We start from the raw sequence: 16,701 nt of genomic DNA on the forward strand, positions 1-16,701 counted from the left end.
ACTGCAGCTGGCACTACTCATAAGGGCATTCTGGCTATGTTAAAATATTTTTAGGGTATACCCGTACAAAGGTAGGGGGTCGTGCCTGGGTTCTATGTGTTTCTTTAGGGGATTTGGTTTGGTATGTATTTTTTTTATAGGGGTATGGTTTGTGTTCTGTATTCATTTTGGGGTGTGTTGATGGGGTTCATATATTCTTTTCCTTGGCTGGAGAGTGTTGCATAAGAAAAGATGGGGCATAAGGAAAAAATGTTACACTTTTTTAATCCCAATATCCCTTCTCAAAAGTTGTAGTCGTAAAAACATTGCGCCTTGTAACTCTGCAGACTTGCTGATTACAACAAGCATGTCTGAACCTCCACATTTCAAATTTTCGGTAGAAAGTATCTCTGATATGATAAAGTCACTGCGTCTAGCTTGATGATTTTAGGCAAAGCAATTTTGATTATTAGCCTTCAACATCCACGCGGCCTATATAATAGATTATCTTTGCTCTTATTTACATTGTAGTATTAATATTGCATACAATTTTTTTTGGAAAAATATATGGACAACCGTCCTCTGGAAAAGTTCTCTCAACTTTATGTGGTTTGCAGGCCCACCCGCTCCTCTAGTTCGTATTCACTGAGTGACGATGAGTCCTTCTGAAATACTTGGCACACATCCCACTGAATGGGCAAAATCTTCTTCATGAATAGAAACTGCGCCAGATAAGAAGTGACAATGATGGTGATCAGACTGACCAACATGGTAAATGTCTTAAAGGGAAATAACTGCACATATATGTCATCGACGAGGATGCATCCCGGGTAGTGGAGCACCGGAGGAATTTTTAGTGAATTCTCTCCTCCGAGGAGTCGTAAAAGAAAACCTAAGAAAAATCCGGCTGCTGAACCGTAGACGTTGGTGCTGGGGATGAAGAGGGCGCAGCAGAGCTGTGGGAACAGCAGAGCGTATACAAGCTCCCCGCTCAGGAACCAAAGGTCATACACTGAATTGGAGAGGAAGGCCAGTCCCATGCCCGCTGAGCCCAGCAAGACCATCGAGAGGCGCATGACCCATAAGACTTCTCGTTCAGAGGCCTGCAAAGTAGAGAAAAGATGTCATTCAAATGTAATTCAAATAATGTCCATGACCATGATGACCATGTTGAGTACACACTATGAAAGCCAAGGGCACATGTACTAAATTAGCAGCTGTTGTGAGTCTTTAAAAAGAGGGTAGACCCTTCCTCTTTACTATTAGGTGGTGAGAACCTGTTAGACCCTGTTACAAAATGGAGTAGAAGGGGTAACGAACAGCAGTCCCTTCTCTCATCCATTATCAGTGGCAAAGCTTAAAAGGGAACCTGTCACCAGATTTTTAAATTCTAAATCAAAACTAGCACCATAAGCAGCGCCTGTGCTGCCTTCGATAAAGGTTCATATTGAGATTTGCCGTTATGTGGCTGGGGTGGCTCAAAAAATTGACCAATTGTTTGCTATGATGATGATGTTGTGAATTTACACTTTTTATTTGATGAGTGCCATTTTCAGGCATTGCTGGCTTTCCTCTTTTTTTCTGTTATTGTTGTTGTGTCCCCGATGTTCTCCCCTTGTCTGTGGTATTTTTTAGGTGTGTTTTTTGGTATACGTCAAACTTCAGTTGGTCTGAACACGCGTGCCACGCTCGTTGCATGACAATGGTCTTCATTTGGTGTACAAATTTTGTGTGAGTACACAAAAAGGACTGGGAGGAATTAGTTGTGTGGCTTAACTGTTAAAAAAATGTTTGCCTTTTCAAAAAGGGTGTCCTTCATTCCTACCCTTCAGAGTTGGGAGGTAGGTTCATGAAACTTTCCAAATCCTCTGGCAGTTGGGGAACTTTCCCATTTTTTTCAGGATCATCCTGGATGTGTATTATTTTAGCAAATAAGCCAGTGCTTGAGAATCTTTGATCATTTTCATTGGTACCACAAGAGATCATCACAATCCATGTGACCATGGGACTATGTGAAAGTCACAGAGAACACCTTATTTTTGCTATATGCTTTGATTGATACCAGGCCAATATGAAAGTCGGCGAGAACAGTTTACACTTTAATGGTTGCAACATAACTCTGTAATTAGATATTACGATGTCACAACAAGTTGGAAAGCAGCTTAGTACCAGCCTCCTCCCACCGTGGGCGCCATGTTAGTCACCTTCCCTGCCTCATATGGTAGATGCGCCTCTGCCCACGATCTTACAGACATCCTGATAGCAGACTGGCAGAAAACACATAGTTTGTGCCACAGTACAGGCGATTCTCAGTTAAGGGCTATCTGACAACTCACTGTTTTCCGTAGCATCTTCTTGTAGATATTGTAGGCAAACATAGAGCTGGCTGACAGAAGCGAAGAGTCCGCAGAGGACATAACAGCCGCAGCGATGGCTCCCAGCCCAGCGACTGACACATAGGTTGGACATAGGTATTGGAGAACCAGAGGAAGAATCATATTTGCTTCATTTCGCTCATATGGCGTTGGCAAGCTGTAACTAGTCTGGTTCCAATCTGAAAGAAATACAACAAGTGGCAGATGGAGGCATCATAACATGGAATCTGCATTTATATAATTGTCTCTTTCACATTTCAAATGATATTTTCCTCTTAAAATGTTATTCCATATCACTTTTATGCTCCATATCATTCTGATAGGAGGGGGTCCGGCCTCTGGGATGCCCACCGATTACAAAAACTGATGGACAGTGGCAGTTCTTCTGCACAGTGGTGCTCCCGGGGGCACCCAATCTAAGAAAAAAATCTCACCTACGTGATCCCCACCTGAAGGAAAATGCACAGAGGTCTACTGCCGCCTGCAGCTGCAGGTCCCTGACAGTCATGATGTAGAGAAAATGGCTCAATGAGGATGGGGATACCACAGAGTCATTACCCACTCACATCCCAAGGCATGTTATGTAAGGAGACTTTTGGGCCTAAGGGTATGTGCACATGACATCTCTTTCAGGCGCACATGATTCATAAACCCACCTCAAAAAGGGCTTAAAGGGGTTGTCCACTACTAGGATAGCCCCTTCTGATTCCACATGTTTTCCCCAGGTAAAAAAAATAAAAACTATACTCAGCTCCCATTCCGGGGCCCTTCTAACGGTGTCAGGACTCACGTTGGGTTGTGACGTCTTGCAAGCCCCATGTCCAGTCAACGCTGGTTTCTGTCTCCCCGCCTTTGGACCAAACAAGTTAATCAATAGGAAGTGATAGCAGCGGTTGCGCTCACTTCCTGTTGATTGCTCGTTTGGTCCAAAGGCAGGGAGAAGGAAGCTGGGGCTAATTGGACACGGGACTTGCATGATGACACAACCCTACATGAGAACCCTCCATGAGACGCTACACCTTTATTATTTTACCTGGGGGAAAGATGTGGAATCAGAAGTTTGAATTCGGCCAAAGTGTTTACTGCTGATATCATTGCTCATCTACTTACCAGTGGAGGCCGCCACAGCCCCAATGAGAATAGATGGAATACCCATGATGGCGCAGAGCACTCCCGAGAGGTAGGAAGTCACCATCGCTTGCTTGGAAGACGATGCAGCAAGGACTCTCTGAAAATAAGTCTGCCATGCAATGCCTCCAAGACTCTGAAATAAAAGCACTAATAATCTAGAGATATTCTATTCTACGTTTTAGAGAAAAGGACCACTTTTTTTTTTTTTTAAAGTACAACCAGATTATCCTCCAGATGGTCACAAGAGGACCAACTGAATGGTTAGAAGAAAGATGATGATTAGAAGGGAGCCTCATTTCGGAGGACTCCTCTAATGTCCTCCAGCTTTCTAGAAATTTGGCACCAGACAGGGGCAGACATCCATTTCTCCACAGAACTTATATTAGCTGACACAGAAGCACAGCTGTGTGTCTGTGTGTGTGTCTCTCTCTTTCTGTGTCTCTTTATGTGGGTCTCTTTTTGTGTTACTCGCTTTCTGTATGTGTGTCTCTTTCTGTGTGTCTCTTTTTGTGTCTCTCTTTCTGTATGTGTGTGTCTTTTTCTGTGTGTCTCTTTTTGTGTCTCTCTTTCTGTATGTGTGTGTCTTTTTCTGTGTCTCTTTCTGTGTGTCTCTTTCTGTGTGTCTCTTTCTGTGTGTCTCTTTTTGTCTGTCTCTTTCTGTCTGTCTTTTTCTGTGTGTGTCTCTCTCTTTCTGTGTGTGTGGGACTCTCTGTGTGTCTCTTTCTCTGTCCATAATAGGAGTCTATCAGATCCATTCCCAGCTCCATTGACTTTAATGTAAGTAGTTTTTTTGCCGAATTACAGTAAAGCGCTGGGTTATATTTCCCCCTCAAACCATAGTCTGTGACGTTCCCTGAGTCACATGGGGCGTTTGTGCAAAATTTCATGATTGTAATTGCGACGACGTGGATTCTTTTAGCGGACATGCATACATACATTTACATTTACACACACACACACACACACATGCATACATACACTCAGCTTTATATATTAGATATCGTGAATAAAGCCTCGTGAAGCGATGCCGACCTATACTCAATAACAAAAAAACTTACCAGAAAAGCCAAATCATCCAACCATCTTGCAATGTACTTTGGTTGTATATTACCAATCCAGGGCCCTTGGTATACTTCATGCACTGCTGTGTAAGCAATGTTTTCAGATGCAGAATTTAGAAGAGCAAATGGTACACAAATCCACTACGTTTAAAATAAGACAGATGATTAGTATTCATTTCATATGTAATAAAAGTTAAAAACAATAAGGATCGGCGCCTATCATTTCTTTCATGTCACTTAAAGGCCATGTCCACCCAAAATATATAGAAACAGCCTTTAAATAGTGATTCATAGCAGCCATTTTGAAAAACAAACAGGAAGTGCAGACATATTAGTTGTCACCAAGGCCAGACTGGGCATGGGAGGGTGGTAGGTGGAGTAAGCGGTTATTGAGGGAGGTAGTTGGGATTTAGGAACTCAAAAACATATGTACGGCCAATGAAGAATGTATCTTAGCTCTGTTAATGTTGCAGGTGCTGAGCTACAATGGGTACTTCTATTTATACATTGGTCAAAGATAGATACTAATATTTTTATTGGCAGCAAAAGGACATTTAAGTCTCCATCAGCCCTATCTAGAAAAATCCTAAAATGTTGGTTGGGTTTACTTAAATCCTGCCATTTTTAGCTGGGGGAAATCTCAAATTGACCGGGATTGTGTCTAAAAAATTAGGAGAGTCCCAATCAATTTTAGAATGTGTGAGGGCTGAGGCGTATCTATAGCAGATATATAGGGGACAAGATGCTCAAAGGTCACAACAAAAACTAGTATTATAAATGGAACATGGCTGGTGAGGCCCTAGTACAAATTCAGCATTGGGGCCCAAGACCTTATACTCAACGGCACCTCCATACAGTACAAGGAGGTTGGTTGAAGAAAGCGAGTGACGGGAGACCGATCTTACATTGGGGCAACTAGATTCAGAAAACTTCTCATAAATATAAGGAAAACTCTTATTAATTTATCGTGCTCAACTCCCTAACAAGTGACAATTTCACTTTCAGTTTCTGACAAACTATCTACAAAGTATCAACCAATATGGCCGCACTTCCTGTTGTCCCTTTTGGTAACATGGCTGCCACACCAAAACAGAAAAATGACTTCTCTAATTTCCTATTGTCTATTTGGACAATTTTACATTTTGGGTGGATATAAACGTTGAAGGGTTTTCCCGAAACTGAGATTTATGACAGCTAAAACAGTCTGGTAGCTGAGGGGCCAACCAATTTCATAGGGTTCATGGTCCCTGAAGAGATGGCGATCCATATATTAACATGAGATGAGTAATCAATTCAGTAGCAATCAAATTTATATTGAATGTCAGGAAATTCACAGGTCTGGGTGAATTTAAAGGGAACCTGTCAGGTCCAATATGCAACCTTGTGGGCGTGCTAACATGCTAAGAGGGCGGACTACTTGGGGGAAATAACGCCCCTGCGACTAGTTCCTGAGCTCATTAGCATAGCATAAAGTATCTTTAGAAATACTTTTTATGTATGCTACTAGATACAGGGACAGTTAGGCAGGGATTAGCAATATGCACCCAGAATGCTTGTGGTTCTGGGTGCATATTACATTTGACAGGTTCTCTTTAAACAATATGGGAATGGCCAAAAAGATGCCCAACGCCATTTTTCACATTGCAGAAAACTGCATCAATCAAAGAAGGTACATATGACTTCTAGTGCTTCAATATGGGCTTCTACATAATACTTTGCAGCTATCACATCACATGTTATAGTGCAGCCAATCAGGAGCCTGTATAAAAGCCAAGGCAGGGAATGCAGCAGCCATTTTAGGGTGATTTGTAATAGTGAGTGAATGTCAGCTTAGTAATAGAGCTAAGAAGGGAAAGTCCTTGAAACTTTGGACAAATACACCAGGCTGAAACATATTGTACAACTACAGCACTGAAGAACAAAAGGAGAGTGAAAGAGTCTGCGAATAATACAGATATTGAATTAATAGGGGCTGAGAAACTGTATTACAGTGTTTTACAAAATGTATAGTAAAAGAAAAAAGTGGCAATGGCAATGGATGGGGCAGTGTAAAGCAAAAGAAATGCCCTGCCACTGCCAAGAATGTGGGAGCTGCGAACAGCTGCAGCAGAGGCAACACAACCACCACTGGCACAAGCTGTCTGAGCAATAAAACCAACAAGGTTACAATTGGACTTTTTTGTGTCGGGCAAATGTAATAGTATGGAGAAAATGAACAATGTTAAGGCATATATAGTGAAACACCCCTCTCAGTCAAAACAGGATGCTGCTACCTCTGACAGTGACACCGTCAGTTTGAGTAAATGTTCTGCACAGAATGATCTGCCTAAGAGGGTTACACACATCTTTTCAGATCAATTTAGAGGCTTAGCAGTATTGCTATTCGCTGCAAATCAAATTTTTGGGAGAAAATCCTCAAACTTGGAAAGTTAAATTTCAAAAGATTTGATGAGCTCTAATAGAGACCATTTAGGGCTGCCACATAACCGGTAGACAATAATTTCATATGTCGATGTCTAATAGACGCTTCATAAATTTCAGTTTGGGGAAAACCTGTGCAAATCTCATGTTTGTGGCGGATCTGACAGCCAACAGTCCCTATGTCATCTTAGGCTTCTGCCACACTCACGTGAAATTCACGCACGTGCCGAGAGACACGTATTTTCCCTGCGTGTTGCGTGCAGGTAAGTACGTGTCTCTGGTACGTGCGTGACACGTGTGTTCTACGTGTGCTATCCGCGATAGCACACGTAGAACCGGTAATTATCATACTCACCTGGTCCTTCCTGCTGTCCGCGGTGCTGATCCTCGGTCTCCAGCCCTCCCGTCTCCCCGCTGCTGCTGCTGCCAGGCAGTGAAGTGAATATTCAATGAGAATAATGAGCGGCGGTCGGCAGCAAGAGGCAGCAGCGGCAGAGACAGGAGGGCTGGAGAAGGTGAGTAAATGTTTTGTTTTTTTTTCACTGACATGTGTGTTTTCTCCGGCGCGTGTCACACGGGACCGCATCCACACTACACCCGTGTGGTACGGGTGCGGGCCGTGTGACACCCGTGCTGCGGGAGAAAACACTGACATGTCAGCGCTTTGAAAAACGCACACACGTACAAACGCACACGGACACACGTTCCGTGTGGTTTTACGTGTGTGTGCCTGCTACAATAGGGTAGCATTGCTGAACGTGTCTCCGTGCCGCCGGGACGTGTAAAAAATGACAAACACGTGCCGGCAGCACGGATGTGTGGCGCTAGCCTTAGACAGTACTGTGCAAAAGTTTAAGGTAAGTTTGGAAAAAATGTTGCAAAGTAAGAATTCTTTCAAAAATAGAAGTGTTAATAGTTTATTTTTAGCAGTTACCAAAATTTTAAAGTGGATGAACAAAAGAGAAATCTAAATCCCATCCAAATTTGCTGTGACCTTCCAAACATCATCCAATCTCCTAGGAACTCTTGCACACTGTTTTTAAAGGCACTCAGCAAGGAGGTTGTTCCAAACATCTTGGAGGACTAACCATAGATCTTCTGTGGATGTAGTCTGGTACAAATCCTTCTGTTTCAGGACAGACCAGATGATGTTGAAAAGGGCTAAAACATTCTACAAAATTTGCACCAAACAATTTGGCTCAAAATATTGTTGATCATCAAACTGTTTAAAACCTTTGGTCCTATCTCCTATTTAGTGCATTTTTAACCATTTTTAGCTTGTAGATAATAAATAGTGTAAGTTTAGATACTATAGTAGTAGGGCATAGGATTCCAAATCCACAAATTACAAAATCAGAATTGTTCTCACGTATCACTCACCAGACTGACGATCATAAAGAGTAGTTGGATGACATCTGTGTAGGCGACGGAATAGAGGCCACCGAGTAAGGTGTACAGAATGACTGTACAGGCCGATATTATGATAGATAAGTATCCTTTGACGTCAAGAATAACCCTGACGGTGGCTCCTATGAGATAACATAGGACTGATGAGATTATTCTTACCAATATTGCAGATGGATGCATAGAGGGCACAATTAATTACTGCATTACTGTCTTCTTTTTCTAGTTTTCGGTGATTTTTGCTTATATTTGAATTACAACAAATCCTTCTTTTAATATGCATCTTTTTTTCAAAGGGAACCTCTAACCTCAGAAAATTATATTATCCTGCAGACTTATGGTTAATCTGCAGGCTAACAGCAATACAATGCTTCCTGGACACCTTATCTTCTTCCAGGAGCTGTAAGGGGTGGTGAACAGAAGATACAGTGCTGGCCAAAAGTATTGGCACCCCTGCAATTCTGTCAGATAATACTCAGTTTCTTCTTGAAAATGATTGCAATCACAAATTCTTTGGTATTATTATCTTCATTTAATTTGTCTTCAATGAAGAAAAAATAAATTGTCATAAAGCCAAATACTTATATATAATTCCACACCAAACATAAAAAAAGGGGGTGGACAAAATGATTGGCACTGTTTGAAAAATCATGTGATGCTTCTCTAATTTGTGTAATTAACAGCACCTGTAACTTACCTGTGGCACCCAACAGGTGTTGGCAGTAACTAAATCACACTTGCAGCAGTTGACATGGATTAAAGTTGACGCAACCTCTGTCCTGTGTCCTTGTGTGCACCACATTGAGCATGGAGAAAAGAAACAAGACCAAAGAACTGTCTGAGGACTTGAGAATCCAAATTGTGAGGAAGCATGAGCAATCTCAAGGCTACAAGTCCATCTCCAAAGACCTGAAAGTTCCTATGTCTACAGTGCGCAGTGTCATCAAGAAGTTTAAAGCCCATGGCACTGTGGCTAACCTTCCTAGATGTGGCAGGAAAAGAAAAATTGACGAGAGATTTCAACGCAAGATTGTGCGGATTGTGGATAAAGAACCTCGACTAACATCCAAACAAGTTCAAGCTGCCCTGCAGTCCGAGGGTACAACAGTGTCAACCCGTACTATCCGTCAGCGTCTGAATGAAAAGGGACTGTATGGTAGGATACCCAGGAAGACCCCACTTCTTACCCCAAGACATAAAAAAGCCAGGCTGGAGTTTGACAAAACTTACCTGAGAAAGCCTAAACATTTTAGAAGAATGTTTTCTGGTCAGATGAGACAAAAGTAGAGCTTTTTGGGAAAAGCCATCAACATAGAGTTTACAGTTAAAAAAAAGAGGCATTCAAAGAAAAGAACACAGTCCCTACAGTCAAACATGGCGGGGGTTCTCTGATGTTTTGGGGTTGCTTTGCTGCCTCTGGCACTGGACTGCTTGACCGTGTGCATGGCATTATGAAGTCTGAAGACTACCAACAAATTTTGCAGCATAATGTAGGGCCCAGTGTGAGAAAGCTGGGTCTTCCTCAGAGGTCGTGGGTCTTCCAGCAGGACAATGACCCAAAACACACTTCAAAAAGCACTAGAAAATGGTTTGATAGAAAGCACTGGAGACTACTAAAGTGGCCAGCAATGAGTCCAGACCTGAATCCCATAGAACACCTGTGGAGAGATCTCAAAATGGCAGTTTGGAGAAGGCCCCCTTCACATCTCAGGGACCTGGAGCAGTTTGCCAAAGAAGAATGGTCTAAAATTCCAGCAGAGCACTGTAAGAAACTCATTGATGGTCACCGGAAGCGGTTGTTCGCAGTTATTTTGGCTAAAGGTTGTGCAACCAAGCATTAGGCTAAGAGTGCCAATACTTTTGTCTGGCCCATTTTTGGAGTTTTGTGTGAAATGATCAATGATTTGATTTTTGTTTCATTCTCTTTTGTGTTTTTTCATTGCAAGCAAAATAAATGAAGATAATAATACCAAAGAATTTGTGATTGCAATCATTTTCAAGAAGAAACTGAGTATTATCTGATAGAATTGTAGGGGCGCCAATACTTTTGGACAGCACTGTACAGGCAGCAACACCTCACAATATTCACCAGGAAACATTGCCATCTGTTGGTTGGATAGAGCAGGTGGGAACTGAATAATGGGAAATGTGCTCCTTGAGAGAAGAATTTGAAGAGGACAAAGGGTCAGGTGACAACTGTGGCGCAGTTACAAAATAAAAAAGGCCGGGACAACAAAGGAGAAGAGGCATCGGCGCCAAGACTTGGAATGAAGCAGATATGTGAGCAGCAGAGCGGCCTCATAACCCCTATTCCCGCAGACATATCAAGGAGAGACCATACCCTGGAGAAGGCCTGAGCAATATCGACTTTAGGAGGAACCCAAAGACTGAATACCAAATACCAACCATCGACTTCAGGGGGAACCTGAAGACCGAATAACAAATACCAACCAACAATTTCCAGAGGAACCTGAAGACCAAATAAAAAATACTGACCATCACTTTCGGAGGAATCCGAAGACCAAATAACAAATACTGACCAACAACTTAAGAAGGAGCCTGAAGACCGAATAACAAATACCGACTGATGACTTCAGGTGGAGCCCAAAGACCGAATAACAAATACCAATTAAGAAATAACATCTGGAACACCATTCTAAGTCTGAACTGGGTGCAAAAACCCTAAAAAAACCCTTCCCTATATAAAGAGAAGGGCTGCAAACCAGTGACAGTGCTAGGGTAATAAATGTAAAGCAGAAACTGCTGTGTGAATACTGGCATGATAAATACAACAGCTATATGTAGGAAAGAAAATATGACAATGGGATCTGCATAACTGCCATGAACTTTAAGAAGAAGGAAAAATGTAGCTATTGAATCGATCAATGCAACAGAGCCCCAACACCTTGTCACGGTATTTTCTTACGTTGGGGTCCCTAGCTAATGTGTCCTCTCTTGCAGTTAAAAAACTTATCATGTGTGGGAAGGTGAGACCCAGGTTATATATGTATAATGTTGAGTGGCAATAGTTTTTTAACTGCAAGAGAGGACACACATTAGCTAGGGACCAACCAAATATCGACCAACAACATCAGGGGGAGCCCGAAGACCGAATCACAAATACCGACCGATGACCTCAGGAGGAGCCCGAAGACCAAATAACAAATACCAACCGATTACTTCAGGTGGAGCCAAAAGACCGACTAACAAATACCGACCAATGACTTCAGGTGGAACCCAAAGACTGAATACCAAATATCAACCAACGACTTGAAGAGTAGCCCATAGACCAATTAACAAATACAGACCATTGACTTAAGGAGGAACATGAATACCAAATAACAATACCAACCAACAACTTCAAGAGGAACTCGAAGACCAAATACTGAAAACTGAAGACCAAAGACTGTTTCCAGAAGAAGATCTGGGCTACTGCTTCCTGTCCAGCTACACGGTACTCAGTAAGGGGAATTACCCACTAAAATTGGACTTGTGGCTTAATGAGTTGTACTATGATGTGGGTGATGTCCTCCATATATGACTAAAGGGGGCTTTACACGCTACGACATCGCTAATGCGAACTCGTTGGGGTCACGGAATTGGTGACGCACATCCGGCCGCATTAGCGATGCCGTTGCGTGTGACACCGATGAGCGATTTTGCATCATTGCAAAAAACGTGGAAAATCGCTCATCGGTGACATGGGGTCCATTCTCAAAAATCGTTACTGCAGCAGTAACGAGGTTGTTCCTCGTTCCTGCGGCAGCACACATCGCTCCGTGTGACACCGCAGGAACGAGGAAGCTCTCCTTACCTGCCTCCCAGCCACTATGCTGAAGGAAGGAGGTGGGCGGGATGTTACGTCCCGCTCAGCTCCGCCCCTCCGCTGCTATTGGGTGGCCGCTCAGTGACATCGCTGTGACGCCGCACGGACCGCCCCCATAGAAAGGAGGCGGTTCGCCGGTCACAGCGACGTCGCCGGGCAGGTAAGTATGTGTGACGGGTCTGGGCGATGTTGTGCGGCACGGGCAGCGATTTGCCCGTGTCGCGCAACAGATGGGGGCGGGTACCCACACTAGTGGGTATCGGGACCGATATCGCAGTGTGTAAAGCCCGCTTTAGCCTTAACTAGCTGTTTTGAATATATGACTTACCCAGTGAGGCTAGGATTGATGCAAACCAAAAAATGTCTCCCAGCAGTGGTGGGATAAATAGAATACTCCCCATTGTATCTCCAAATGTTTCTTGTAATGGATCCATCATTGTCACATAATTTTTGGACCTCATTGGCTTAACAAAGAAAAGTGCACCTGAAAATACATGAGATTGTCAAAGATTAGATTCATATCTGATAGAAGTGGTTAAGGCTAATACGATAGAATATCAAATTGGTGGGACTATTACACAAAGCATTAGTATTGGTGAGTTTTCAATGTTTTAACTAGGCACTAATCTTGACCACAATCTTTAAGAGAATGTCATACGAATGGAGGGTTGAGAAGATGGAAAAACTGATAGCTGCCTCACCTGGATCATGGTGTTGTCTACCTTTGAGGAGTTTTTTTTTTAAATGCATTTAATTCAGGCTTAAAATAATTATTGCAGTTGGGTTTCAGGAAAAATATTACAGTCTCTTTTATAGCCAACACATAGGTTAAAGAAGGCAAACGGTACAACATTTTTAATGAAACTTAATTGCAAAAATAATTTTTGATGATAATAGTTCTACTTCTGGATTCATGGACTGACGATTGCTCTGGTGCTGAACTCATGTACTGATGGTAATTCTGGTGTTGGATTCAAGGACTGTCAGATGGAGCTTTGCTCAAAACTCACCAATTGTCATGGTGGCATCAGACGCTGTTCACATTACAAATTCTGACACTCCACCATATGATTTCGCTGGTGTTTCTCAGTTACACAGGCAGGTTCGGGCATCGGCCAACTGTATGCTCATTCATGGTCAGGCTAGCAAGAGTTAACCTCTGCTAGCCTGCTGGCTATCTCTGGGATCACATGTTGTTGGAAAATAGAAAAATATTCAGCAAACCGATCTTCTAAAAATCCAGATTCTTTATTTTCAAAAGATTAAAATCAAGAAAATGGTAGTACAATAAAGCCAGATAGCCATAATGTCGGAAAACAGACGCGTTTCGGAAAGTTTTTAGTCCTTAATCATTGTTACTGACTTGAAACTCGTGCTACATGGCGTAGTACGTCATTTCCTCAGGGTCATGTGTGATGGAAACACCAATACGAATTGATTCTATAATCGCCATGGAGCACCTGAATATAAATTTCTAAAAAGAGGAGAAAAACAAATATATAAAATCCCATAGTGTACAAATGACAAAAGAGAGAGAACATACCGTCTTAAAAAGGCATAAATGGTCAATGATTCTGAGAAAAAATTGATTATTCATTGTAATGAAATAGCAAATCCTGTTTAATATTTAACCCTTGTGGACTCCTGCTCTGCAGCATGAACATCCACAGCATTTGTTATTTCATTACAATAAACAGGATTTGTTAATTCGTTACAATGAATAATCCCTTTTTTCTCAGAATCATTAACCATTTAGGCCTTTTTAAGATGGTATGTTCTCTCTCTTTTATCATTTGTACACTATGTGATTTTATATATTTGTTTTTCTCCTCTTTTTAGAAATTTATATTTTTTACTCAGGTGCTCCATGGTGATTATAGAATCAATTCATATTGGTGTTTCCATCACACATGACCCTGAGGAAATGACGTACTACGCCATGTAGCACGAGTCTCAAGTCAGAAACAATGATTAAGGACTAAAAACTTTCCGAAACGTGTCTGTTTTCCGACATTATGGCTATCTGGCTTTATTGTACTACCATTTTCTTGATTTTAATCATTTGAAAATAAAGAATCTGGATTTTTAGAAGATCAGTTTGCTGGATATTTTTCTATTTTCCTATATTCCCCTGTCTGGAATTGCAGCATCCGAGCAATAGATCTTCAAAGGGGTAAGGTGAGCTGAAAGATTTTCTCTTCTTTCTCATGTTATACACATGTTGTTGGAAACCTATCACATTTGCTCCCTGCCTTTTTAAGATGGTGGGATCTGTCTTCCCGTGCTGACTATAGTTTATCGCTGTGTTGGTCTGTGTGCTGTTGTGTCTCAGTCCTGCTAGTGATTATATTGTGTGGTGCTTGGAATTCTTGTTGAGTCCTCCCGTTGTCCTGTTGTTTCCTCCCTGCTCCTATATTCCTCCTTACCTCTTATTGTCTTATATCTCTGTGTGAGCATGCTGTTAGATAGACAAATTGGAAAAAAACAAAACTCTATCTCTGTTGGCTTTATCACACACCTCTCCCGGCCCTCCTCTGAGGTTGGAAGAGGGGATATAAGATCAGGGCTGGTCAGGAACAGGGCCAGGAAGGTGGGTCAGACATTATTACCTTAAGAGGTAACTCTCAGAACAGGGATAGCTAGGGACCCTCTAGCCTGAAGGTCAGTCTAGGAGCCCCTGTGTACATAAGTGACAGTAATTTAGGGTATGTTCACTTTTAGTTTTTGGAGCAGAAACTAAACAGAAACTATCCAAATCCTCCTCAAAAACTCAAATCTTCTTCTGGTGATGTATTCATGCAATTACAAATTTAAATCTCCTTGGAATTGGCTGAGTATGACAATGTGGCCCATAGACCAAAAATGTTGTACTCTCCTGCTGTACAGTAGAAGGTGTCAGGGCCTGAAAATGTCTCCAGGAGCAGCACAGTGTCCATCCAGGAAAACTTTGTAATAATTGACCTTGACCAGTTTGTCAAAGTGTGATTCTCTCTATAATCAGGCAGTTGTCTGGAGCAGGAATCAGATGAAAACTAATGAATACCAATCTCTTGCCCTTTACTATAATTTCTTAAAATTAAGAACCTGTATCTAATACTTAGTTTTTAAGTGTGTAAGTGTGATGGACTGTGGCTATCGCGTTCCTAGCCCTGAAGACACCAAATGCTTCATTGTGTTGTTTTATTGTGTAATGTGAATAATGTCTTGTATCTTCTGAAAATATTGTATTATGTGAATTGTATTGTAATGTGATGTTCACTTTGTATGTAGGGTATAATATGTAGCAGTGTTATATGTAGAAATGCAATATTTTTCATGTAGGATATTTGGTAAGAGTTCTGCCCAGCAACAGACAGCAGGGTCAGAGACAGTTAAGTGTTGGGATAAGCCCACCATGGGATTGATCAAGTGAAAGGAAAAGTGACGGTTCATTCTAGAAGAATCTGTTAAGACCCAGTGAGCAAAAGCGATAGACGTATTGTCAGACGGTAGTGAAGGTTGCATAAAGTGGGTGGCTTGTGGCAACAAAGTAGTAAGAGAGGGGACAGAAGGTGAGATAGCGTGAACCTAGAGTGCTGCCAGAAGCATAGGATTTGAACAACGTTAAATGAGAGACTGATCCTCGAGAGAAACAGCTCCACACAACAGGAGTCAGAGGACGAGACCCAAGCAACCAGGCCCCTTAACACTAGAACTACTGAGGTAGTCATTTTGACTACTTTGCACCATGTATTTCTATATAGGTGTCACGAGTCCAGTAGTTCTAGTGTTAATCGTCAACGGGTTACCTCTACTGGTGTAAGACTTTAGTAGCTAAGCCACTTAAACGTCAAGGTACTGGCTTAATCTTAACTGGCATGTGAATGTAGTTGACTACCCAAGTGGTTTCCCACTAAGCGTCCAAGAATGCAAACCTTTACTCCTGCCATGATGGAATCTTTAAGTAGACTCGATGTGGGACTGCTGGGAAGATGACCTTTACGGTGTGTGCAGTAATGCTGGTATGGACTGCGCTAGGACTTACAGGTCTACAAAGAACTGTTGCAATCCAGTGGGAAGTTGAACTGTGTTTGAAAATGCTGGAAAAAACTGTAACATGCTTGAAGATATGTGCACACTATCTGCAACGTAAAATTTTTGACAGCGTATGAACTATACAGTAAAGAGTAGTTTAAAGTGAACTGTTGATTTTCTTATGAGTGTGAGTCATCATTTGGTCCTGGGCAGCCGATGTCAGTGGCAGTATGCGCGGTTTACATGGGTTCTCAGCCTGCACGGCTCAAGTTCTCACACCCAACAAGGACAAGGTATTTCATGTAGCATGTCGGGACATTTGGAGTCAATCTTTCATCCACAACTACCGCCCCGCATTACTCTACACTTGGCATAGTTGGCAGGATGAAGCCTTGCCATCGTAAGATTTGAGTGTTGCGGGGAAGGCATGGGCAATGTTGAAGATGGAGACCATGGTGAGGTCAAAGATGGTGCTGAGCATAGGCTTTAA

The 16,701-nt window shown here is 42.1% G+C and overlaps 1 protein-coding gene across 1 annotated transcript in view; it reads right to left on the bottom strand.

Moving 5' to 3' along the window:
- Nucleotides 1–246: 246 nt before the first annotated feature.
- The window catches only part of LOC142292266 (high-affinity choline transporter 1-like), a 39,747-nt gene continuing 23,292 nt past the window's right edge, over nt 247–16,701 (bottom strand). The window contains exons 3-8 of the mRNA XM_075337498.1: nt 12,526–12,681; nt 8,348–8,496; nt 4,544–4,687; nt 3,465–3,618; nt 2,316–2,533; nt 247–1,082 (exon numbers count right to left, since the gene is read on the bottom strand). Of these exons, the coding sequence (XP_075193613.1) occupies nt 582–1,082; nt 2,316–2,533; nt 3,465–3,618; nt 4,544–4,687; nt 8,348–8,496; nt 12,526–12,681 (1,322 nt within the window). The 3' untranslated portion in view covers nt 247–581. The remainder of the gene's footprint in view (nt 1,083–2,315; nt 2,534–3,464; nt 3,619–4,543; nt 4,688–8,347; nt 8,497–12,525; nt 12,682–16,701) is intronic.

This window comes from Anomaloglossus baeobatrachus, chromosome 2 (genome assembly GCF_048569485.1).
Source record: "Anomaloglossus baeobatrachus isolate aAnoBae1 chromosome 2, aAnoBae1.hap1, whole genome shotgun sequence".
Taxonomy (NCBI): domain Eukaryota; kingdom Metazoa; phylum Chordata; class Amphibia; order Anura; family Aromobatidae; genus Anomaloglossus; species Anomaloglossus baeobatrachus.